The sequence below is a fragment of the Branchiostoma lanceolatum genome, chromosome 15, assembly GCF_035083965.1.
Source record: "Branchiostoma lanceolatum isolate klBraLanc5 chromosome 15, klBraLanc5.hap2, whole genome shotgun sequence".
Taxonomy (NCBI): Eukaryota; Metazoa; Chordata; class Leptocardii; order Amphioxiformes; family Branchiostomatidae; genus Branchiostoma; species Branchiostoma lanceolatum.
Genome location: NC_089736.1, coordinates 7,556,590 through 7,583,430, shown reverse-complemented (window position 1 = coordinate 7,583,430; position 26,841 = coordinate 7,556,590). Strand labels below are relative to the sequence as shown.

Sequence of the window (26,841 nt, the reverse complement as noted above, 5' to 3'; positions counted from 1 at the left end):
ACAGCGGGTTCATAGCAGCTCCATAAACCATGGAAGAGTCGATGTTCTGCCCATAAAGATGGGTATCAGGGTGAGAGTTTAGCACAAGAATCTGACGACTCGTCTCCGCTGCCCCGCCCTAAGGACGGCCCTTTATCTTGTCCTGTCTTGTACCTAGTTCACACCTGTCTGAGAAAGGTCTGGGTTCGCACCTCCGCCATTCAGGTGAGTTTGTCCGATAGCACCGCGTCGTTGCGCTGGAGTCATCGGGACTGGGTCCTTTGTTGGTCCGTCTGCGGCCGTGCATGAGAATGGAGCCGTTCACACCAGGCCGGTTTTGCATAGCACTCTTATCATCACAAATCAAGCCATAAAACAGTTGTCAGCGTGGCTCTAAGTGGGGACAATTGTCGACGTCTCAACACAAATGCAAGTAGTCATAAAATCGAGTCAAATCTCGCTGGAAAGTCGATTTACAGGTAATTAACACATAATTATTCTAGTACAACTACTACTGCTCAGAAGGGAGCATATTATTTCTTTTGAATTATGCTTGTCAACGTCCTTATGATAATCATAATGGCGCCCAAGTTGTTCTATCAAGGACATTATATAGGATGTCCTTGGTTCTATAGACCGTTTTTACGTCAACTTTGTTTCATCAACGCCAAAGTTCGACTTCTGAAACAGCCCCTTTTCCGTGCAAGCAACATATATTTCTGTCTGTTGGAGCGAAGATTGCCGCATATCAGTTTTAAAAGAAGTCCCATGCATGTTGCTCAGACTACTGTAAAGTTGGGTGGTCTTTGTTTCCACACCGCACAACCGTCACTAATACAAACCCCTCACAGCTACCGGGTTTACACGAACTAGCGAGGCCGCCCCGATAGCGATCTGAACCCATGCTACTGTTGATGATTCGCACTGTTTGGGTGTTTATATCACACACAATGCCTACTTCAACCCCCTGTTTATGTTTAATTACATATTTATAAGAACCCTGTTTCGCCAAGTCCCCCGTGACTACGGGTCTATTGAATAGGTCTGAATGAGTTTGTTTGGTGGACTTTTCAACCCCGTTTCCCCGGGCCCGTGGTTATTGTGGCGGGAAGAATGGGATGGGGACAGATTAGAACGGATCATTTCGCCGGTAAAATGCCGGGCAGCAACCCGCCAGGGTCCCCGCGTAGGGAGGCGTTATTATCGGGGGTAAGACCGTTGCGCCGTGCTGTATGGTACGGCCATTTCTCCCGCAGAGACCGGCACATTTCGCATTCCTCCCCGCCACCCTGCTGGGAACTTGACGGTGTGAAAGAAAAGTTGTTTAAAATGTTTATGTCCAACTATCAACGGTGACCTCGCCATGATACAGTACCGCAACGGTGGAAGAATGTCAAGGGAAGAATCATGCTCTGTGGAAAAAAAAACTTATTATTTGCAGAACTATATAACATCCATGTCAGAACTGAGATGATATCTAAGGATATGTATGGATTCGCGTTGTTTTTGAGCGTCTTTTTGGCGTTACATCTTCCAAATGACGCTGGATAAAACGTACAAACAACGTGAAGTCGCACATCTGCTTGGGGATTAGTATTGAGAACTGAGTGTTGTTGTGCAATCCAAAAATATAATCCTCTTAAATACAGAGCATAATCCTTTAAATTCCAGTGTCGAGATGTTCTTAATTAACATGCCTATGGTATTGAAAGTATGTGACCTCAGCAATAAATTCATCTGACTCTCTTTTCCCATTTTTGCGTTTCGGCGCATGCGCGCCGAAACGCATTGTCCTGGCTTTTACCTTCAAGGAAGGAACCAGGGAAGCTTGGTTCAACACTGTGTCGCACACAATAAGACCTTATATGGCAATACGTTCTCAAATCCTTGTATAGCCGTTGCCTTATATGGCAAGAGAGCACGAAAATGCAGGCAGGCTAGATTTGCATGTGACACAGGACGGCGACCGCATGTAACTGCTACAACTGTTCGGAAATATCATTGCATTGTGGTTTCGGACTTTGATATCCTGAAAAATGACCATATCACATCTATTCCACAAGATTGCAGAAGAAAAAAAATGATTTCGTCAAGAAAACGACCAAAAATCGGCATAAATGATGCCATATAGTGAGGTTATAGCATTACGTCCAAAGTGAATAGTTACGTACCGCAGCTTGGCCGATCTGGCAACGCGAAGCACTTCGGACCCAGAAGATCCGTCTCGTCTCCGTGCATGGATTTTTTTTTTCTTTTTAGATATTGAATATCAAAAATATATATTGATATTATATTAATCTATCAATATCATATTTATGAATATCATTTTTTTCCATTAATAAATAAAGAAATATTTTATATTTGTTATTTTTAAATATTCATTTAATATATACAAGGCCTTTGTCTTATGAACAGGACTTCATAGATTCCAAACCCGGCATTCGAATTTTTCTGTTCATTGTAATGGAAAATACCGTGCAGCGGCTCCTATGCGCGGTAAGATGATTCTTGCAAAACACTCGCCACTAAACTTCTATCCCCGATGTAAACAGAGGCTCTTGATGTTGTTTGCAAAACAGCGATTCTTTGTTACAGTAGCAAATGCTCCATTGTTCAGTATCGACTTCATTCAGACAACACGGACGTGGAAAGTGGCGCCCCTCGGCACAAAACTATGGGAATTTTCATGAATTTTAGCAAAATTACCCAGGAAAATAAGGAAGAAATGTTATAAATGCGGAAACCAGAATAATACGGATGAGGTAGCTGTTGATTTGTTTGACATTTGGTAGTCATTTTAGATAGAACCTTAGCTGTTATGAACTTCTATTTCACTTAATTACCATAGTGCTGATGATTCAATGGTGCTTTTTCAAATTTTATGTTTTATTGCGTGCCATGTACATAATTACATTGATAGCTTTTATAATGAGCCTATTATACATTTTACAAATAAGTACAAGTTGTAGGCCAAGACCAGCTTTTTCAAAAGCACTTAAGTTAAGTGACGTAACTTCAAAATTGCTTTCCCCAATCTGCCTTTCTCTATTAAAACAGTACTCATTTCCCAAAATGACAATTTTTCTTATAGACTGAACAGCCCTTGAGTGACTTCCTCTGGCAGATTTTACTTCAAGTAAAGGGAAAAGACAATTCACACTTATAAACGTAGCCGAAACGCCAGCTTTTTTTAAAAGCTCTTGTTTAAAACGTTTTTGGGTTTAGCGGGGTCATCGTGCAATGTCTACATGGCCATTCTTATTTTGTGATGTTCGGCAACATTCGGGGATCTTCGGTCTGCCAACGTGAGGTCTCGGCTCCGCTCGGGACAAGTCGTGTCGAATGCATTCATTTGGAAAGTTAGACATTGGATGGAGAGCAACCTAGACTAAATCAAGGTTTAAACAGGCCTTCCAGAGGGTAGGAGGCCCAATGAACCTCCAACAAGCTAGTGAACAACTGGAAGAAAAAACAACACTTGAAAATGAGATTTAAACCTCCTTGGTTTTAACTAATGTCCTAGGTTTTTAAAACGTGCTGTGTAATGGTGAATACATGTAGTAATACCGGGGCGGGAGAAGTCGTACAGTATCACGCACACACTTGCCGCCAGGTCAGGTAATTATGGCTTTAATCCGGGGTCACTTGACTCCAGGCGGTCCTCTCTTACATGAGAGACAATCAGACGATAAGGCGTCACAGCAACAGAGTTAGAAGGCCGTGGTTGTTACTTTAGCACCTGGATCTCCAACTTTCTGTCTTGGCGCGGAGCATTTTGTACAGACGAGAGCACCTGTGATGACTCAAAGGTGAGTCGAAGACATGGTGACTATCTGTAAGACCCGACATAATTGACTTTAATTGTTCTCAATTTTCGCGCCCACTTGAGTGGAAATTCAAATTGAAAATAACAATTTGTCACAGGTACGTACGTACATGCCGTCGGCAAACTTTGAGAAAAGTGAAAAAAGAGAACATGTATATCTATGACAAAAGTTCTTTGTAGTATAGCAGAACAATTGTTACCGACGTTATTGTCTTCAAAGCAAGACTACAAGTTTTTCACACCTTGGTGGATGTTTGACGCCTCCAGAATCTCAAACATTTTCTGTACGTCGCCAAATGAAATGAATCAGACACTTTGATGTGGTTTATCCACCCCCCTCCCCTAACCACTTCACAGGACAGCCGAACGTGTGACGTCACAGGGCAGGTATCCTGACATGACGGCGTGTGACAGGGGGGTTTGGTGACGTCATGAGCGCGGGGGGTGCAGCCAAGTTGTGGCGGGACTTAATGACAGGTAGTGTCGTCTGCGAGTCGGTCACAGCGGGGAGTCGTGTAAAACCTACGTTTGTAGGTAACAGTCATCATCCCAGTACTTATTAGAGTAGCCTCACTGGTTATCTCACAAAATAAACAAACAAAAAACACAACATAAAAGATGGCAAAAAAACTAACCAAAGGTCGTAGAAAAGGAGAAAAAGATCAAAACTGGTAAATAACTAAAACTTAAAGGTTAATTGTCTAATACGTGATGTTGTGGTATTGTTTTAACTTTTAGGAGTCCGGGAAGAATTAGCCTCGCTTCCTCACAGACCAAGCATTGCAACATTGAGCGAGTACTAGTATGTGTACACCGACCAACTAACTAGGATGGTACCCGGCCAGGCTAGGGAACAATAGTGATGTGTATGTACTAGAATTCACTAATGGAAATCGATGTCCAACAAAGAAGCAAGTCTACCTGTAGAGCTTATACACCTGAAGCTGGATGTCCAACCAGCTCGAGGAGTGACCTCATCTCGACATGTTCCGGACCAACCATCAACATCCGGGACCTCCTGGGGAGAAAATTAGCCACATCTTTTCTCCTGACATGTACACAAACTAAATAGTTGTCACACAGGTGGGTCAGTGACAGCTATCTGTTATGCTAGGAGGAAATGTCGTAATGTGAAAGAATGCAAGAAAATGTAAAAGGAAAGAAATGCTACTAGTGACATGTCAGCTTGGGAAGAAATCTTGAAAATAGACAAAGAAATATTTACTATTCTTGTTTGTCAACAAAGTCAAGTGCAATCGAAATTTCTTGCAAATTCGTGTCAAAAGACCGGTTGCACACAAACGAACGAACGAAAAAGACAAACTAAACATGGTGGCTTTAAAAAAATCGTCAAAGTTAGTGGAAACAGAAAGTGCTCTAATATAATTATACGCCTGCTATTTTTGGATCGACTCTCTGACAACAAAATAAGAAAGTTTTCCACGGAATGTCATTTCCTGTTAATTGACAGACATCCGTCTATTTTGTAAATATCTAAAACTATTTTTGACTTGTCCGATGTCATCCCTGAATATCGCGAGGACTAGATCAGGTGTCATCCCGGCTATTGTGTTATCTATGGGAGGTGATGAGAAATGGGGTCAGTTGTGGAAGAGGCGGGGCTTTGATGTCCGTCAGGAGTAGACAACAACAATAGGCGCGATGTTCATTTATCCTGTCTTACCTGTGACAAAACACAGGTGCCCTGCGACAATCAATGTGCGCTGTCGTGAGCAAGGGGGCCACGATAAGGTACGAGCTGAGCGGGAAACTGCTCGACGGTCGACGTCGTGTGTCTAACGTTATGAAAATCTGTTGTGTCTTTTAAATGTACTATTCTAAGAATGTTGAGACATTTTCATGTGTTGGAAAAGTGATCCTATTTGCCGTAGGCGTCGCGGAAACGGGTCATTGAAGGACAAGCTATCAATATTAGACATGTTCTTCCGTACTATGTATGATATTCATATAAAATTAACTTAACCAAGTATCATCTGCGTAGACGACAAACAATTATGGTCATGGTTTTGTTTTCCAAGTTTTTCTGACGAAAAATTTGGTGTAAAGTTAAAGAATTTAAGTTTTGTTAGGTGGTCGACTGATTGAACTTTCTTCCTGAAGTTTCCAATATGTCCGCTGGGGGCGTTGCAGCACGGGACCATGCGATTTTTGAACGAGTCCCTCACCATAACGTCCAAGGAGACGACCAACTCTGACAGAAGTTTGTGCACTCTATCAAATCCATCTACAGACACTCAGAGGAAACCCTTCCCACCCACAGGAATGACGAGCCGACAGTTAAAATCTCAGGCTGTGGAAGATAAATGACTCGTCTCGGAACTGGGACCGTCCGCAATTACCTGTCTGTGGGAAGAACATCCCGGAAGTCCTACAGCATTCCGCGAACTGTCCGGGAAATCCGAGAATCCGATCAATGCCGAACAATGGAATGTGGAGGATCGGAATTTTCTTGATATGATGACAGATCTTCAAGAATTGTATCTTCTTAAAAGAGGGTACTCTTTGAACTTAGTCTATGTAGTAGCTAAGTGCCACCACTTAATATATGAATTTAGTTATTGTATTGAAGTTACTTTTCTTGTTTTCTATTCACTAGCTCAGCCAAGAAAAGACTAAGATGACTCCGATTTTAGTTTTCTTCAAAGTTGCACTAATTCCAATTAAGTTGTAGTTGTCATAGCCCCTACCAGGCTTCAGACGCGACTGGAAAGAGTAGAAACTGGCCTAATAGACAGATAGCATGCAAGAGGAGTACAGTTTTCAGGGCGACAAACTGTACTCCTTTAGCGGACTAGCTCCTCTGGTATGTTATCTGTCTATTTGTCCGATTTCTACCCTTTCCAGCCGCGTCTGAAGCCTGGTAGAGGCTAGCTGTCATACTTAACGTGATGTCAGTCCCGTATTGAACAAACTGTGCTAGGAAACCTTTACAAATTTAACTCGACAGAAACTTATGATATCAGTCTTTGTCATGGAATATCAATTGTAATGCAGGAAATAGAAATGCAACTACATGTATCACTGAGTACTAGTATTATTTAACCTCTCACGTACACAAAAGATTTCAAGTTGAACATAACCTCAGGAATGCCTTCATATCTTCCGTCTTTCCCACTGACACCTGTGAGGTTGAAGAGGGCGTTAATTTAGGTTTTATAACGGCGAATCCCGGGGTAATAATGACAGAGCACCCGTCCCGCCATTATCTCAGGGTCATTGGTACGACCTTCACATAACAGACCTGGAGGGTGTTAGAATTCCTGTGTGGTTGTAGGTGATTATTGTCTCACCAGGTGTTGATAGGCATCATAAATTCAACAACTCGTTTCTTTTTATCTTGCATCGGATTTACGTAGTCCTACTCTAACTGATGTCCTATCAATGTAATTCTTATTTCTACTTCGTACGGTTTGCGACTAAGGTCAAAACCAAAAGATTTGCAACAAAATATGAATGCTATAAGAAACAAAGTTATCCCACCACCGCAGATGTTAAAACTTAACATATGGCAATACTACAAATTTATTGCAAAATTCCCTTTTACGATGGTATTAACATTATCAAAATTGTAGCGTCAAATTGGCAATTAACGATCGCACAAAAGCTATCTTTGTGATTTTGGGTAATGAAAGCGCCAAACTCCCTGCAGGGTTGTGGAGGTTGCAACCCTTGACATGTACAAGCACATAGTGGAAAACTCATCATACTTACATCTCACAGTGCTTGATTGAACGCTCCACACAAAGCCTTACCTTTGTGTGTGAGTGTCAGGTGTAATGGGGCAATTTACAGCGGCGCTATTTCTGTAACAAAAGGGAACAGTGTTTGTACGTACGGCACGAAGTTTGGAGCGGGCCGGGTGAAGCCGTCGGTTAAACCAGCCGTGGAAATTCAGTAAGCCTGTCCCCCGGCACTGGCGACAGAGGGACCTTTCCGAACGCCATGACACAAACGCAAAACAAACATTGACACTTTAACTTGTGTCTCATACAATACCATAGGAAGTGATTAAAATGGCGCTACATTCGGCTGTACCCTGCGGATATGGAAAGCATAATGACTGGCTAACCAGAAGTGTGCGCCTTTATATACTCTCCAAGCAGAAGTTGGAAGGACCAAAAACGCATAGAAAGACGTCGAAAACAACCTCTGCCTGGCGAATATAACCTTTATATACTAGTTATACTATCCAGCAGTGTGCGCCTTTATATACTAACCACACCTCTTCGAATTCACTTCAGAGACGACCAATCTCACAAACAAAGACGAGTTGAAGGGTACCAGTAGACATAAGGCCTAACCTTTATAGACCTGACAGCTAGACAGGTTTGTGTTGTGTTTTATACCCGTGGATTTCCTAAATCACGATACGGTGTAGATTGGACCGATGGGCCTTAGATAAGGATCTGGGATATATAGGGCATTGCCCGTGAAGTTATCCTAATGAGGTCAGTTGATCATGACACAGAGGATTGAAGCTATGACAACTTGACTCACACATCCCTTCGAATCCTACAGTTATCATGATAAAAAATACTAGTTTAGCTGCAGTCTAAGTGTTGAAGGTTGTCTGAGGATAAATGTAAAGTAACAAGCAGAGAAATTCCATAATAGGCGAAGAAGATAACTTCACTGCGTACGTTGCAGAGATAATACGAAACAGCAGGCGGCGCTTCTGTCCTTGGCAGGATTTGTCCTGGAGATGAGGACAGAAACGCTATTGGACAATAATACAGGGTGTTTAACTGAAAGAAAAATGACATTAACAGTACACTACACTGCAGGAATTTTACCTTAAAGAGTGAGCATTATTACTAGTTCTATTGTTAGAATACAAGAGTTTCTATTTTGGACGCACTTTGTTGGCATGCATTTGCACTGACAAAGGTCGACGGAAATTCTATCATCCCGCATAATGCCGTAACTACTACTCGGTTCCACCCAGCAGAATTATCGGTTGGGCGGGATTTGATCATGTATGCAGAGTAAATGTTGAAGGAGAGAGTGAGAAAGGGGGCAGAGAGAAAGAGAGAGACTGGGAGAGGGACAGAGAAGGACCAAGGAGGTTTTAAAACCTCATTGGAAGGACACAGGGCTCCTATGTCGAGGTCACCTTATAGCAGTTTTGAATTTAAACCATTGAAGGATATCGGATGCACGGATAAAATTCCTGCCATAGTTTGACGGTGATACGATAAGGAGAAGGCTTAGTTCTGGGCAATTAGGTCTTACACCTGTCAAGGCCGCACCCAGTGTTTATGGAATTAACGTGCAATAGAGGAGATCACAAATCATCTTAGTCATTGGACAAGAAGGTCAACTGTTTAGAACGTGTTTTGGGGGTGTATTAAAGTAAGATGGAATATCAAGTATTCCGTTGGGTTTCCTTGTTGATTTTGACAATGTGACGTTTTAACATTACTAACGTTAATTATTCAGAATCATGACGAATGAGACGCTGTGATACAATTTGTTGCTAAGTCCAATGGAACATACAGGGTGACAGGGACATTTGCTGAACATGATCTCCTTTGTGTCGCTTGAATTGTTGGCGGGAATTCCAGTGACGTGAGAATCTCGGACCTATCGCCCTTAGCGACACTTGTGTCCGTCCTTGGGCACAGCACCTGGGTCTTATGTATAACCCCTTTGACGTCAGGACTGGGCATTGTTTTTAATCCGAAAATTGCTCATATCGGATATCTATATCGACACCATAGACACTGTATTCAATAGAAGTGTGTGATATTTTCATAAGCTTTAAAAAGCTTAAAAGCCGATTGTTATCATCAAATGCAGGTGAGCCGATATGGTGTTAACCTTACTTAGTCGACGCCGCATAGACTTTATTAGCAATGCAGACAGCCTTTGCACGGATGTAAGCAAAAAAGCAACTTAAGATGAGGTATTCCATGTCTGAATATCATGGTTCACGATGAATATTGCGCTCTAGATGGCAAGGTACTAGACTCAAATTCTACGGCTTCCCGACGTAGTTGTGGTACTCAGTACCCGGGTGAAACTATACACTGCACTTTGCAAATATTCTGCTAGATGTCGCTGTGATACCGCAAGCGTTTTGGCAACTTTGGAGATGACTTTGGAAGAGTCCAGCTTTTTGTTTAACCAAAACGTTGCAGAATTTCTTTGGTTTACATTTATCGAAAATATATTGAAACCAGATATCTGCTTATAGGTTAAAGTTTTCCCTTTCGTTCCATTTCTGTGAGTGCTAGGACCCTGTACTAACGTTACGTTTGGTATATTCCATCCCAACATGGCGGACACAACAGAACTTCGGACCGCCCACCGGTTCGATGTGGACCGTCTTCACGATCATCTCCTCAAATACGTGCCCGGTTTTCCTCAGCAGAAGGAACAACTGGTCGTCAGGCAGTTCAGGTAGTAATTTCAGCCTTTTGCGCGCTTGTATTGCGGAGAAACTTGGCAGAGAGCCCCGACAACCTTATCAGACGACACTTTGGCGACCTCTTACTGAAGTGTGTAAAACTGCAGAAATGAAACTTGTTTTTTAACGAAACTTCACCAAATTGCTAGGTATTGCCCTCTTGAACGAGGTGGGGGTATGTGGGGGTAGTTCTTTTTATCGTGCACTTGTTGTCATATATTCTATACTTAAGTGGAGAAATAGACCACAGATTGTACTCTGAACTTAAAGGGTTAGGTGAACTGTGGGTGACCTTTGTACAGGGGGACATGCATAGATCACTGAATACCTGTTTACCTGTACTTTTGTTTGTTTCAAAGTGTTTGTACATAGAATAGTTGCTAACTATCCTGAGACCTTTGCAGTCTCTATCAAACTCAATTGGTTGCTAAAAAGATATTTAGAACTAGTATCAAAGAGATGAATTTTAATTCAAAATAGAGGACTTTTCTGTCAGCCAACCTTAATCAAGTTAATGCTAATATGCAATCCTTATAGGTCTTATCCACCTCATCAGTTCTGCTTGCCAATGTCTCCAGTGCTAGATTTTTAAAATGAAAAGTCTCTCAAGCCCTAGAAAAACTGCTTACCGAGTTGCGAAATAGCTTACATTTCACAAAATTGCACTTTATCAAATATATCAGGTCAGAACAATTTGTAGACTCATGTCTGAAGCTTGCAAAACCCCACAATGCAAGATGTTTTCCTTAATTTCTTGCACAACTCACCAGGCTGTAAGCAGTCCAATTGTCTTTTAATATATATACTCCAATCAAATACATCATTTATTGATATTATTCTTCAGTTTTGGCCAGTCCAACCCAACATTCTACCTGAGGAAGGGGCGGACTGAGTATGTCATGCGGAAGAAACCACCAGGACGCCTCCTTAAGGGGGCACACATGGTACAGTCCATACATTGTTTTTTTTAACCCTTGTCCTGCGGACCCCTATATATATACCTTCCAAGCAGAGGTTGGTGGGGAAGATTGTGACAGTTTTATCATATGCCCCGTTTTTTGGTGGGGTAGTGGACGAAAAACGGGGCATATGATAAAACGGTAACAATCTTCCCCACCAACCTCTGCTTGGAGGGTACTAGTATATATAGGGGTTACACATTACAGAGCCTGTATGTGGGTCCTATGTTATGTATGGGCTGGGGTATTTTTTAGCTGAACGCATTACACCGCACCGAAAGCCAAGGGTTAAGATGTGCCCGATAGCCAAGCAGCATAAAACAAAATTCTGCTTACTAGTATCACTACAAACACATGTACTATAATATACAAAAACAAATGTGTACCTACAAATATCTCTACAGCTGCTTTCAAAGATAGTTGAAAGATGTTTGAACTTTGACGTAAGATTCAACATTAGTATTCACGTTTGTCTGCTATTAAGTGGTGTTCAACTGTTTTTCATCCAACCTTGCTATTTTTTAAAAACGATATGTCAAAATATACAGTGCTGAGAGTGCTCTGACATTCCTTGCACCATTGTGTTTAGGTCGAGCGAGAGTACAGGATAATCGAGGCCCTCCACTCAGTTGGTTTCCCTGTGCCCTGCCCCATTCTCTTCTGTTCTGACAAGAACGTCATCGGCACAGAGTTCTACATCATGGAGCATGTCAAGGTAAGTCCTTAAAACAAACAAACAAACAAACAAACAAACAAGCAAGCAAACAAACAAGCATAAAAGGGAATCGACATGTGCAGAATTAGATTAGATAAAACACATACCTTTTCTTTTTAACTGGCATGTTATTTAAAGATGACTTAAAAAAGAATGCTTGGCAATATCATATGGTAGTTATCAGTATACAGAAGTTCAGTACAATTAGCTATCAGTATACAGAAGTTCAGTGCAGTTGATTTTTAAGGTATGACAGTTCTTAGCTTTCAAGTTCATTGTTCTTGTTTCACACATCCCCCTGTGGTCTTTCCTGGTCCATCCTTATTTGAAGATGTTTCCGTGTCCTAGGGAAGAGTTTTCCGAGACGTGTCGTTAAGTGAGTTACCTGCTGAGGAGAGGACAGCTGTGTATAACGCCATGGCAGAGACACTTGCTCAGCTCCACTCTGTGGACTGGAGAAAACTCAAGCTGCAGGACTTTGGGAAGGAGGGAAACTACTGCAAGAGACAGGTATTAATAGATAGAGACAGGTCATGTTAGAGCCATAGAAACTAAATTTCAGTCATTGGTCATCAAATTGGGAGAGAAAGAATTAAACAGCAGTATCACATAGAATTTGGCCAAGAACTTACTGTTCTCGATAATTGTGTTAGGTTCTCAAATATACAAGGGTTTGACGCCTGAGGTATTGGGAGGTGAAGCCTATTCCTCTCCTCCACAATCGTTTACCTGCTCAGTTGTAGACTGGTACCCATTTACACCTGGGTGGAGTAAGGAAAGTTGTGTAAAGTGCCTTTCCCAAGGACACGTTACATATGGCCCTTATGTAGTAGTAGTAGTAGTAGTAGTATCCAGTATTTTATGTGCAGCCAGGAATTGAACCAGTGAACTTTCCATCCCATGTCTGCTAGCCTTATTGGTATAGAACCAAAAGGCATCAACATCACAATATTCTGCATTTCCTAAAAGTAACCGTTGACTTTTTTCGTTCCAAATCTTTCTGTGCCTAACAGCTGTCGACGTGGACCAGACAGTACCATGCTGCAGCCACCGGTGACATCCCGGCGATGAACCAGCTGATCCAGTGGTTAGACCAGAACCTTCCGGCACAGGACACCAAAACCACCATCGTACATGGAGACTACAAGCTGGACAACATGGTCTTCCACCCCACAGAGGTAAACAATATTTGACTCTCTTTGACTTTCTTGATTTAGTCTTTAACAAACTCACTAATTACTGTTTAAAGCAGGAACCTAGAAGCATGTTTTCCACAATATCTGTACCCACACTTGCTACTATTATTCCTTGCAATAGGATTTTTATGCTTTTAATCTGCAATTCAAAAGGGAGCTGCAAGGGGATAATCTTCCTTTGGTAAAAAATCATCACAAAAATGTTTGAACTTATTCACATCTTTTGCAATAGGGCATCACTCATTCCTTTTGAATGTAAAATTCATGGAGGACAATATCTATCAAGAACATAGTGACTCACATAGTTACATATTCATGTCTTATAAGATTTGTCCAATATTTCCTCTGTGTTTTCCCTAGCCCCGAGTGATTGCTGTTCTAGACTGGGAACTGTGCACCCTGGGGGACCCCCTGACAGACCTGGCATACCTCTGTCAACCCTACAACTGGCCTGAAGATCTGCCTCAACTAAACATGGCACAACCTTCAGGAAGTAGTAAGGAAGCTCCTTTCATTTTTAGATAGAAAACTTTGTTAGTAGCTATTCTGAAGAGCATTCATTCACATGTTATGTATTACTAAGTACTGTAATTCTTGTTTCTTTCACTGTAACTTTATGTTCTCGGTTTTCACGGTTACCTCTGTACCATGAAATCATCATCACCTTGAAAAAGCCTGTTGTTATTATCTATGATTGAACCTTCACACATCCGTTCAATAAATCACAAATGCCTCCACCGTGATTTGTCACCAGCTTGAAGTGGTACATAGATCTTGGGCTGACAAAGTAGTGACAAAGATTTGACACTACTATTTGCATAATCAATGATAAACATTTGTGATACGTCACTCAAAAACGTTAACATCATTTGGTGAAGGTATAAGGTTGTGGAACTCTTAGTTTTCTATTCTTTATGGGTTTGGGCAGCAGAGAGAAGGTTAATTTTGAGGAAATATGTAACAATACTTAGACTTAGACATGGACTTACATGAGCTTCCCTTATTCCAAACAGGTGAACGTATAATAGAGATGGCAGGCATCCCCAGCCAGGACCAGTTTGTACAGAGGTACTGCAATGCTAGGGGGCTGCACTCCGGACCTGACAACTGGGAGTTTTACTTGGCTCTGTCCTTCTTCAAGGCAGCCTCCATCTGCCAGGTAAGTTTGGATAGCAGGTCTGGATAGTCAACACAAAGTGAATCTCATGTTTATGGAGGACATACACTATGTTTCAGTTTTTGTATGTGTTGCTGTTTGTAATAGCTAATATTCTCTGCATTCTGACTTTGACATATCAGCCTCTAAATCTAATGACACAGTGTCTTAACAGTTGAGTACGATTAAATGTATCTACAATTGATGTGTTGTCAGGGTACCAAAACTGTTCTACATAAAAGACATTGTTAGTTTTGGAAATCAAGACAAAATCTGCACATCTGCTTGGAGACTCGGAGTCCTGAACTGGCTCCTGAAGTGACTGTAATCTCCAAGCAGATGTAAGTTCTGGCTCTGTGTTTTACGCATTTTTTTAGGCTTTTCATACATCTATCTATTGGTCAGCATTTTTGGAAAGAGAATAAATTGCAGACCACTAGATGAATACAAGAGCCTCAAAAATATGAAGAAAACACTGAGCACTACCTCTACTTGGAGATTAGTGACCGGTGCCTGTTCCACACACCAGGGTGTGTATGCCCGGGCCCTACAGGGAAATGCCAGCTCTGCTATGGCACATGAAGTTGGTGTCCTAGTCGAACCTCGGGCTAAGACTGGACTTGACATAGCTCTGAGGTTAGTCATACTGTACATGTCATAAGGCCACACAAATTCTTTTCCTTGTTTCTCAGATTTTGTAGACTTACATATGACAATACACATACATAATATATATATATATACTGTATTAATTTCAGAGTCATTGAATTTACATATACCAAATTGAAGATACAGAATTTCTCCACAGACTAGATTTTTGTTTCCTTGTAATTTGCATTTTACCTAGTTCAAGGAGGTTTTATAAAACCTCCTTGTCTAGTTGAGTGTCATCATCAAAAATCTGAGAATATAGGAAATAAGTTAGTGTGGCATATATGCACAACATAGTTTGTTTTTCTCAATGCTGCCTTGAAGCTAAAACAACCCCAAATGACACAGTTCTGTTTAACAATTTTATGCTGTTTCTTGTTTTTTTTAAGACTCTGATAAAAGAACTGCAATTTGACAGTACTCTATACAGCTGCTTCAGGGTTCATGAGTCCAGGTTTCACGGAACTTTGGGATCAAAACAAACTTAAGTGTGCATTGATATCATTTTGCTGATACACAAATGTATGTAGGGCACCTTTCAGTGTACATAATGATGTATGGTTGGGGTGATTAAGATTGTAAGCAATTTGAAAAGAGGACCAAAATTTACCAAACAACGGCATCAAGGAACTCACTTTTGATAAGGTATTATTTGTTCAAAAACAGTACACATGAGTTTTCACTCTCATCATCATCTGAACAATTGACTTCTACCAACAACATAGCTTGTGATGATAGAATAAAATTGCAGTTCTTAGGTAGACAGAAAGAGGGCGCTTCAGTACCAGTGCAACCACTGGTCAAAGGTTAGCTAAAGGACAAAGTTTACTGTGTCATAGGTCAATGCCCTAGCTGTCATTGTATAAGTGCTGTCCAAAGTCTACAATCTGGGTGAAACACTAGTCTAAACTGTGTAAGGACAGCATCACTTCAGGTCAGTCTTTTGGTCATTCTGATTAAACTGGATGCAACAGTTTGTTGTACAGAGATTGTCAGAAATGTCTGGGTTTTAATAAGCAACCATATATGTCAACTGATCTGAACTTTGGAAAGATGTGTGAAAGGTTTCTAGCGTGGGCTGCAAATGTGTTTAGGAGGGGGATTGAACAATTGTGTCGTAATACATATGCATGTACAATGTAATTCTTCAACTAAAACTTTAAAGTTAAATCTCAGCCAAATCAAGGAGGTTTTAATCAGAACCTCCTTGGTCATATCAACCATGGCATGTTTGCCAAAGCCTAAGTGGCCCCACCACATGTTTTCTTCCTGAGATTGCCCAGTAGTCCTCATACATTTACCAAAGGCACACAAGTAAGGGTGTAAGTCAATTTAAGGTCAGCTTAACCCTTAACACAACACCTTCCAACTATAATGTACAACAAAGCATAATAGCTTCCTGCCTGGTGTTGACAGGAGTGTTATCTGTAATTTGAAAAGAAGCTGCTAGAGTGACCACTAATTTTCCTTTCCTATTTTAACCTCCTTGGTCCAAAGCTAATTTTCAAAGAAAAAAACCCTTTAGACTTATCCTGTTTACAAAGCATGAAAAAGGCATTGCAGAAACATAAAATTGACTCCTGCAAAGGTATGAATACAACAAAAGTTGCGAAATGTCATCCATACCATACATGTACATCATGCAAAGTACTAGTATACACTGAAAGGTGCCCTCTGTGATGATTTTTCACTGCCTGTAGCAAGCCCCCCCTCTCCCCCATTTTGTTCCAGGGGGTGTATAAGCGAGCTTTGCAGGGTAATGCTAGTGCATCGCAGGCTGAAATATTTGGACAGATAGTGGAGCCATTGGCTGGTGCAGGAGTGAAAATAATAGAACGGTGAGGACACCAAATGGATTCTTGTTTACGAAAAGACCAGTCATTCACTAACAAAGTTGGGTAAAGTTACATCAGGAGTAGGCTAGAAGGGGTATTGGAGTGAGTTGGAGGAAACTGCAACTGGAAGACAAAAAAAAAGGTTTTGCAAGAAAAATGTAAGGAAAAAATAGCAGATTCAGATTTGCTTGAACTTAACAGTTGACATTGATTTCATATGTACAACTAATATTTTGAATATACTCATTCATATTGTCCCCAATTTTCTTTTGTGTACCCATCATATACTGTTGATTTTGGATAAATGATCTTAATCGCATCAAAGACAAAATTAATGAAGATGTCTAGTAAAGCAAAGAGATAAGGAAAGACAACCATTTTATCCCAAACACTCTGTATTAATGTGTGGTTGTTTGTGTTGGACCCATCAGGAGGATGTCAGTGTCCCCAGCCAGCCATACAGCCCAGACAGGCTCCCTGCTCCAGCCTTCTCCTAAAGGACAGGAGCTGAGGAACAGGGTCAGGGCTTTCCTAGAGCAACATGTGGCACCTGCATTTAAGGTATGCACGACTTAATGAATCAGTTATGACTTATTTATGCTGTTGTGGCCCTGTATAGAGCAGTAGTGTAATCTTGATTTTCTCAGTGATTTACAGATACTAGTATTTTGAAATGTCCTGTCTCTCCATATCTTTGTGTCTCTCTTCTCTCTATCCCTCCCTCCCTCTGTCTTTTCCTACTCCTCTCTCTCTCCCCTCTCCCTCCCCTTCTCTTTCTCTCTCTCTCTCTCTCTCTCTCTCTCTCTCTCTCCCTCTCCCTCTCCCTCTCTCTCACTTTCTCTCTCTCTTCCTCTCACTCTCTCTCTCTTTCTGTGTAATACATTCTGCAAAAAACAGGCGAGGATTAACAATTGTGTGTTTTATTTTCTTGCAGACTTTTGAAGAACAAGTTGCCAAAGATAGGTGGGCTGCCCCTCCCATTGTGGATGAAATAAGGGTGAGTCGGTAGGATTTTCTTTAGACTTACAAATGACTGATAAAGTTCTCTTTTGATTAACACCATGTTGGAACCCAATTTGTAAAATGACGCCTTATGCTGTTATTCTAATTTGTGTAATTGCAAGGAAGCAAGGTCTCATGTGGTATTTGAAACCATACAGTCATGTATCATAAGTCATTTTGAGATGTCAAAAAGGATAATGATAATCTAGATTTTTTTCACATCCCCCACCATACAACCATGACTGGAAAAGAACTTAAAACCCTGCATATAAACTAATATGTAAAATTTTGCAGGCTAAGGCAAAAGCTGCTGGTCTGTGGAACCTGTTCTTGCCGGATGTGAGCGGACTCAGTGTGTTGGACTATGCCTTCATAGCGGAGGAGACGGGGAGATATATGCCACTGGGACCAGAAGCATTCAACTGCCAAGCCCCAGGTTCGACATCCTTATTTACTTGTTTACTGTTGTTGTTTAGGCCAAGGCAAAGGCGGAGGGGTTGTGGAACTTGTTCTTGCCGTCGGTAAGCGGTCTGAGCCAGTTGGATTATGCGTTTGTGGCCGAAGAAATGGGACGGTATCGCAAGATTGGGTCAATGGCATTCAATTGCAGTGTACCAGGTCTGTGTTACTTGTGGAAACCTTTAATGAAAAATCATGGAATAAAACATTAATTCCCCTCTTTGCCACTAAGAAATCAGAATATGATTCTCATTTCTAAGATGTTTGATCAGAACCCAATCAAGAAACAGTCATCAAAATTTTCGTCTATCAAGTATCTCTGAAATATGGTAAAAACCAAAAAGACTGAGACTTATTTTGCTTGATTAGAAAGACCACATGAAAGTTGTTGTTGTTGTTAATTTCCCCAGACACTGGAAACATGGAGACCATCCACCTGTACGGCTCACCTGAGCAGAAGAAGACGTGGCTGGAGCCACTGCTGGAAGGGAAGATTAAGTCCTGCTTTGCCATGACAGGTCAGCTCATCCACATATCCCACTAAAGCCCCTATCTTACTTGACCTGTGGCACGTTGGTGACCGCACTGCATTTTGCATGATATTCCCTTTACAACGTGAAGGGTAACACAAATCTAATTTAGGACGCAGCGAGGCCGCCAACATGCCGCTGGCCCAGTGAGATAGGGGCTTAAGGGATTCAGAGGGAAATTTGCACTGAAATTTGCTTTGTGTGCACTCATTCCATTTGAGACTAGAAACTGCCACAACTTTTTCAACACATATTGACTAAGGGATTCAAGGGGAATCTGCACTGAAACTCACTTCATGTGTGACCAAAAACTGCTTCTGTAACAACTTTTTCAAATGCAGTTTAAAAAGTAGTCAATAGGGGGCACTTTTGATACATGTTTAAAGAACTGCCTGCTCAGGTAATGCAGCATGACCCAGTGTTCCAGACTTGCTTCAAACAAGGAGTTAATAGGGAGAATGAGAATTTAAAGCGATCAGTAACTCTGGCAAATGCTTAACTTTTTAGGGAGAACAAATCAGTGGCAACTTCTGTTACCACTTCAGATAAATGTACTTATATTGTTCAGCTGGAAAAGACTTGTAGTCTTGTGGAAGATTTTATTTCTAAAGTCTGTGCTGTTTTGTGTATTACAGAGCCTGATGTGGCGTCCAGTGATGCCACCAACATGCAGTGCAGCATTGTCCAGGAGGGGAACCAGTATGTGATCAATGGGAAGAAATGGTGGACCAGTGGAGCAGGCCATCCTCTCTGTAAGGTGGCTGTGCTCATGGGCAAGACTGGGGACAGCAAAATGCCAAGGTAGGTTTCCAGTCGTTTTTTTCGTGTATGTTTATCATATTTTGCTCAGTGAGAGACAGAGCAGCAGCAATGGACAATTGTTATATTATTTACAGCTAGTAGGTACCAATCTGAGAAATGAGGGTGTTGTAATATGCCAGAGGCACCTCCTCAAACTTGGGACCCACATTTTACATCCCTTCCTAGAGACGGCGTAGGATTCACCAGGATACCCTTCCCCGGATTTGAACCGTAGTCTCCCAGTACTGTTTGTATGAGACTTCAAGTTTCTATCGTTTTGTTTGCGTTCTTCAGACACAGACAGCACAGTATGATCCTGGTCCCCATGGACGCGCCGGGCGTGAAGGTTGTCCGTGCGCTGACCGTGTTCGGCTACGACGACGCCCCCCACGGACACTGCGAGGTCCACTTCACCAACGTCCGCGTTCCTGTCACCAACATGCTGCTGGGAGAGGGAAGGGGGTTTGAGATTGCCCAGGTATGTATGGACTAACAAGCATAGTTATGAGTTAGATTTGATTATATACATGTATGGTGACATCATCTGGAGACGTCATTTTTATGCAAAAGTTCATAACAATATACTGTACATTGGCATAGTTCACAACATATCAACTTATTTCTAGACAGGTTTGGGAAATTGTACAAGTCTTTCTGTGGCACTTTCACAAAAAGGTAGAGACACATGTGTATGCCATGTTCTACAAAATTGAATTGCGCGAATCAAATCAAGGGAGGGGAAGCCTCCAATTGCTTTGTTTCTATGTGAATCTTCTAAATTTTATATACACATGTATATACATTAGATATTGGATGCTTTGCAAATCTACTAAAGTCTAGTGAAATAATAATCACCCTTAAGCTTCTCAGTCTTGTCTTATCATAGAGGTAATATTATACAGTGTGCAAAAGTGTCAAATGATTTATTACCGTAATATGAAGAAGGGATCAAAGTTTAAGTCAAAGATAAACATAACAAACATGGCTTAACTGGCTCATTTATTTGTACTTAGATATAATAGACTTCATATGGCGCAAAAGTGGAAATTTACGGATTAGCCTGACTCAAAGGACAATGTAAAATAAACTTGAGTAATCATATGAAGGTTTAACGGGTATCAGATGGTGGTTGATTTGTAAATTTATGTACAGGTACAAGGTAGAAGTGCTTGATCATGGGCATGTGCTAAATTATGGTGTTGGCTTTGGGCCATCAAGGCAAAAGGTGTCAACTCAACTTATAGGAGTGTGGTGGCTTATGTCTAAACCATTGCACTGTTTTCTGGTTATTCTAGATGTTTTAGGCACATTAATGATTAAGTTACCTCACATAATGATTCTGAATTGTATTAAAGTTTAATAGACACAATGACTTTTCCAAACTTGTACTCCCAAACAGTGTACTTTGTTATAATGCAACGACGTATCTTTTACAGGACGGTTGTAATTGCTGTATTATCACGTGTGTGAGAAGGAGTACAGGAAGGATAGTGTAGATCAAAACTTACAAACACCCACATCTCTCCTGTAGGGGAGGCTGGGCCCGGGGCGGATCCACCACTGCATGCGACTGATCGGGATGACAGAGAAGGCGCTGGAAGCCATGTGTGAGAGGGCTGCCAAGAGGAGGCCCTTTGGTAAGAGGATCATTGAACAGGTGAGCAGTTTGATTACGCAATCTGATGTTTATGTGGCCACCATTGTCTGCTAATGTCCTTTGTCCACACTTGGCTCGTAGCTCCCTCCCAGCTAGATCCCTTTCCCATTAAATCTTGCTCAACTGTTAGCTTCCAGGTTATCTGCCAACGGCCACTCTTCCTTTTCCTGATTTATCTATTTCATCTCAAGACAGAATGATCCGATATCCAACCCATAGCCACTCTTGGCAGGTTCAGGTGCAGGTTCTGGACATCCTTAGGATATTTGTCCAAAGACCAAACCAGGACATCCAAGCTTTTCACACCAGGATATTCACTGTGTTTTCAGGTGCATGTTTGGAAAATGAACACCTTAAAGGAAACCCAAGCAATATAAGGTACCGAAAATCAGATTTTGAAAGTCAATTCATGTAGTCATTTCTGTACATGGTTAGTTGGAACAACACTATCACAGTGTATAGCAACGTCTATGATGCAAAAATTTGATGTCGTTGTGATGTGAAAACTCACTGAAATCATCAAATTTTTTTAGGCTCATGAAACTAAGGGGATCATCGTACGACACATTTTTGCACGGTTTTAAAATGCTCAAACTATGAAGTCATTATGCAAATGTGCTAAACAGTGTTAGTTAATATCAATACCATAAAGATTTCAGCATCTTTTTAATTTCCATTTTTTGGGCCCTAATATTGCTTTGGTTGCCTTTAAATGAGTCACTCTTCATCTTGAAGATCCATGTTGTCCATGTTGACCCTATCCTGCATGTTGACTTGTTCTCTATCTAGTGCAAAGGTTTGCAAGGAAGAGCCCACAGCAGGAAGTCAGTTATTTGGGGAACAGTGACGCTACAAGGTTCTGTAGGTTCTTCAAGGATGTACATGTAGTAGAAAAAATGGAATAGTCATTAAGAAAGCAAAAGCATCTCCATTTCCTTGTCTTTTTTGTGTGTGTTCTATAGGAGGTAGTTCAGCACGACATTGCCGAGGCTCGCATGGCGTTAGAGCAGGCCAGGCTCCTGGTGCTGAAGGCTGCTCACATGATCGACACTGTGGGCACCAAGAAGGCTCGCAAGGAGGTAAGCACTTGTGTGTGTGAGTGTGTGTGTGTGCTTGTCTGTGTGTGTGTTTGTCTGCTTTTGTGTGTGTGTGTGTTTGTCTGCTTGTGTGTATGTATTTGTGTATGTATGTGTGTATATGTATGTATGTGTGTGTATGTGTGTGTGTGTATCTTTTAGTTAGAATTGAGCTGAAAGGGTATGAAGAAAACATTTGCATGTAAGGAGGTAAGTGTAAGTTGACAAAATTGCTGTTAGAGTGCAAAGTGTTGTTAGAGTGATTATGGGGAAAATGTTCAACATTGCAAACATTGTGAATTTCTAAAATCCAGTTGTATGCTGGAATGCACAGGTCTATGTCCCAGACAGGTGCATTAGGGATGGGAGAGAAAAATCTTGTCGTCCAAGTGAACTGAAATCTACCTCTTTCCTGTCTCTTTCATTCTTGTCCGTCAGTTAACTTTTGACCTCATTTGAAGCTAAAAATAAGTCACTCTCTACAGAAATAGAAACAACAAAGGTAGGACACAGAGATGGGGACCACTGATAAACTTGAAGTTGATAGAGTTTAGTTAGTGAGAATCAGAATCACAGAGGTGTTCTATCAAGGTCAAGTCTAGAAGTCACCTTCTGATCTCACAGCTATATTTAGCATGTAAGCCAATCTCTATTGAAGTATCACTATCAGAAGTATGCTTGAATGTGGTTCTGTTTTGAACAGTCCTGCTCCTAGGTCATAAACTGGGGCCAGTCTATGCAGCGCCATGTTATATACTATTACAATTCTAATACAACTGTCAGACAAGCCTATGAGGTCGTGACATTGTGGATCTGCCTTACCAGATTAAGGATAGATTGTGTCCTAATCCCTGTGATCTGTTCTGGACCTACTTAAAGGGATGGATTATGAAGTTACCAGGATTCAAGGTGCAAAAATCTGATTTTTTCAAATTGCCATGCTTACATGTGACTGTGTCTTGTTATCACTTTACAATGGGCTGGGCTAAACAAAAAACTTAAGAAAGAGAAATACATATTGTACGGGTGTCATCTTCAAGAATATAGTAGGTTTTGATGTGTAAACACCAAAACCTAATATATTATGTCTTGAAGCTATAAACATATTCCCATGGGAAGCAATAGCCTCTTCAAATTTCAAGGGCTGGTGTCTCACACACTTTGGGATGTCCCTGTTACTCAACTGGCAGTTGAGCTCCTGGTCCCAATTAGTTGGTAACTAACCCTGGTACAAGTCCTGGGGTCAGGACATCTTGGTTGGGGCTGCACTCTCTTTCAGAAGGGACGTAAGATGGGGGTGCTTTGAGCACGTTCAAGGGGAAGGGTTAGCAACCCCTCCCTGTAGTAATGTAGCTTGTATGGAAACTTGATACCCTATGTGCCACTAGGCACTACAAGGGTCTGAATAAACAAACAAACAAACAAACAAACAAAACGAATGTCTCACACACTTTACAACATCAAATCTAAAAACAAATATTCACACTTAATCATTTTCAAAGAGGCTGTAAACTATGAGGTATAACAAAAGGGAGCCAAACACCACATCAAAGTGTGCTGTTTGAAACTGGTGTCTTGAGTGAATGGTTGAAGCTGTCAGCAGTATTGGCTGCACCTGGTCTGCTGTGTCAACTAACTCTGGGAACTTCAAATTCAGAAAGACACTAGCTGGCTCGTTGGGTAATCTAATTAACTTGTTGTTCAGTGTACAGATGTGAGTTAGAAAAGTTACTGCTTGACTCTACATCAAGGATATCCTTCTTTCTATCATAAATTTTCTACTTGTCAAGATGTTTGCCTTCTAAAAAGAATTAAGACTTTCAAAATACACCAGGACAGAATTTTTGTACAGTACAATGTAGCTGTAGCCATGTTCTAAAAATGACAAAGTTCAAATGATTGATGCTATGTTTCTATATCTAGCCTGTCCACAATTGTTGCCTCTGTTTTAGATGAAATTGTTCCCATGGTGTCTCTAAAAGATTATAAATAAGTCACACGTTTGCTCCCCAGTAGGGCTCTACACTCCCTGCTTCCACGTCTAAACCTGCTCCAGAAGCAATTCCTTAAAAGCTCTGAAAGACTGAGTCAAGTGAATCTGGAATCATAAACACATTTTCACAGCGGTACTCCACAGCAGTGCTCAAAGCTGTGGTCAGTCGTCTTGCTGTGCTAACATCTGATGTTGCACTTCGGTTTGTCTAACATTTGAACCTGCATGTGGGAGTTGTTCTAAGGGGAGGCTGCCTACATGTAATTTAATTCTTTCCAGAATGCAAGTGTTAGGGATGACTTTCCAGTGTGAACTGATGTGTTTCATTATTTGCAGTACATCATTCCAGGCCTGACGCAACCTAGGGAAAATTTACTTGCCCCACGGTTTGGTAGCTCCTCTGTTACCTTCGTCAGGGCTCTAGTACTTTTTGCTGCAATTGGTGGCATTTCAGTTGTGGTCCCAAACATGTCTAAATGTATGTATGTCTATACCACCCCCACCCCCCCCCCCCACACACACATACACCCTACATCTGTTCATGACTACTTCAACTTTATCAATTGTTAAGAATGAACGAATGAGCTTAGATGCTCGAATGTTGTACAGGGTACAATGTATGGCAACAATGACAAAGCAATTAATACAAAAATACTAGTCTATTCTTAAGATATGACTAACGGAATATGGACACAAATGGCGTATTGACATAATGCAAGTGCTCATAATTCGAAGCTCCAATAGTATACAGTACAATGGTCTTTATATATGATTAAGTATCTGACAAATCTATTCTGACAATAGTAGTTCCCTGGCTCCTGAAAGCAATTTAAACCTGAGTGATTCCTTCATGTGATCTTTAGCTGCAGTTATTTTAAGCCAACAAAAGAATCGGGTGTCAAAAGATTGGTACTGGTGATCATCCAGAAATATTTTGATAGCCCTACCTGTCAAAAAGAGTTCATGTTAAACTTTAAACTTTTCCTGTAATGTTTTAACAGGTGTTGGTTTGTGAACAGAGCAACGACTTTTGTCAATTAATAATGAGTCTGCTTGTTGGTATGCCCTGAGTTGAAATAATAGCTCCTGGTGGCAGAAATGAGAAAGTATTAAAACACCACTGAGACCCTGGCATAGAGTCGACCGCCTGCTGTACCCAAATTACCTCAGGTTAGCTGTATCTCCTGAATCCTTGTTCTGTCGCCTCTATTAAGAAGGTCGGTTGGTTAGATTGTTGGTTGGTTAGTTGATATTGGTTGGTTAGTTAACAGGATAATTCTAGATTACGTATCAATTGTTATTCATGTTTCATGTGTAAGCCATTGGGCTTGGAAGGAAGTCACTGTTTTTTGGGCAGAAAATTTGGGTCCAGATTGATACCATGCATTTTTCCAATTAGGATCATTTTTTGTCATACCAAAATATGCCAGTACCTCAGTCAACTTCTCTTCTCTTCTCTTTAGATGTTTGTCTTTAATATCACATCCTTCTCGTTTTGTCCCAGATTGCCATGATCAAAATCATCGCTCCCAGAGTGGCAGTGAGAATCATAGACCGTGCCATCCAGGTGCACGGGGGTGCAGGGGTGTGCCAGGACTTTTCCCTGGCGGGAATGTACGCCGGCGCTCGTACCATCCAGATCGCTGACGGCCCCGACGAAGTGCACCTGACTACTGTGGCAAAAATGGAGATTATGGATCAGCTGAAAAAGGCAAAGATGTGAACGCTACCGGAAAGACCAGAATGCTACCGGAAAGACCGGAAAGAGTTTAGCAAAGAAGCAAACCAGGCTGCAACATCGAAATTATTTTCATATGTTGTATAATAATGATAGTTTCTTAATTGATCTGGTAAGAATTTCAAAGCACATTGCAGCACTTAAAACAGGCTGAAATGCGTATTTGGTGTTAAAAACTTTGTGGCAACCCTTCATAGGGGCAATTGCAATCTCTAATGATCGGAAGCTTGCCTAGTGAACAAATAAAAACTATATTATAATATCGTTAAACAAAAAAGAGTAAAATGCAGATTAGTCCAAGTAGGTAATGTGATACCAAATTTCTCACTTGCAGTAAGTTATGGTATTCACAAAATTATGTTCAGCAAAATTGAAAGACTTGACAGTTGTTTAAGAATTGACTATAATGATATAAGCTGGAACGTTGCTAATCAAATCAAAATCATCTCATTTAATCAACTTTTAGATATAAATGTGACTGAAAAATTGTTGCTTTAACTTTTAGTATATTATGAAAAAAGCTTGATATTTTCAGGATAGATTTGTCATTTCTTAACATTTCCTTTTTGATTTTCATTTTTCCTGATTAACAAGACGCTAGCAAAAACCAGGCAAATCTAATCATTTTTACAGCTTAAGGTGATACTAATAATTTATCATAACATTTTTAAGTGTTTGAAGATACAAGAGGGGACCATCTATAAATGATGATAGATAGGTGGTATTAAAAGTATTTCTTATATATGTGTCACTGCACATATAATGAATAGATTTTTATAAATTTGTACAAATTGAAGCAAAACTATGCATTGAATAAAACTGACATGCATTTCACATA

The 26,841-nt window shown here is 40.9% G+C and overlaps 1 protein-coding gene across 3 annotated transcripts; it reads left to right on the top strand.

Annotated features, from left to right (window-relative positions):
* The first annotated feature begins 391 nt into the window (after positions 1–391).
* Positions 392–26,841, top strand: LOC136420708 (acyl-CoA dehydrogenase family member 11-like). Of its 3 annotated transcripts, none has more exons than XM_066407789.1 (18): positions 392–458; positions 10,120–10,228; positions 11,080–11,179; positions 11,784–11,909; positions 12,258–12,419; positions 12,923–13,087; positions 13,466–13,601; positions 14,119–14,264; positions 16,644–16,750; positions 17,179–17,308; positions 17,682–17,744; positions 18,044–18,185; positions 18,619–18,726; positions 19,374–19,539; positions 19,834–20,017; positions 21,071–21,196; positions 22,159–22,275; positions 25,770–26,841. In XM_066407789.1, exons 1-18 carry the CDS (start codon positions 407–409, stop codon positions 25,986–25,988), a joined length of 2,358 nt encoding a protein of 785 aa, XP_066263886.1. In that variant the 5' UTR covers positions 392–406; the 3' UTR covers positions 25,989–26,841. The 3 variants fall into 3 exon arrangements, with proteins under 3 accessions (XP_066263886.1, XP_066263887.1, XP_066263889.1); XM_066407790.1 differs by lacking the exon at positions 16,644–16,750 and adding an exon at positions 14,791–14,897; XM_066407792.1 differs by lacking the exon at positions 392–458 and having other exon boundaries at positions 10,084–10,228.

What these genes read in the sequence shown, in the direction of transcription:
- LOC136420708 (XM_066407789.1), top strand. Translation starts at nt 407, where the DNA reads ATGCAAGTAGTCATAAAATCGAGTCAAATCTCGCTGGAAAGTCGATTT. An exon ending in GCTGGAAAGTCGATTTACAG is followed by an intron (nt 459 to 10,119) that starts GTAATTAACACA and finishes CGGACACAACAG; the next exon opens with AACTTCGGACCGCCCACCGG. An exon ending in CTGGTCGTCAGGCAGTTCAG is followed by an intron (nt 10,229 to 11,079) that starts GTAGTAATTTCA and finishes ATTATTCTTCAG; the next exon opens with TTTTGGCCAGTCCAACCCAA.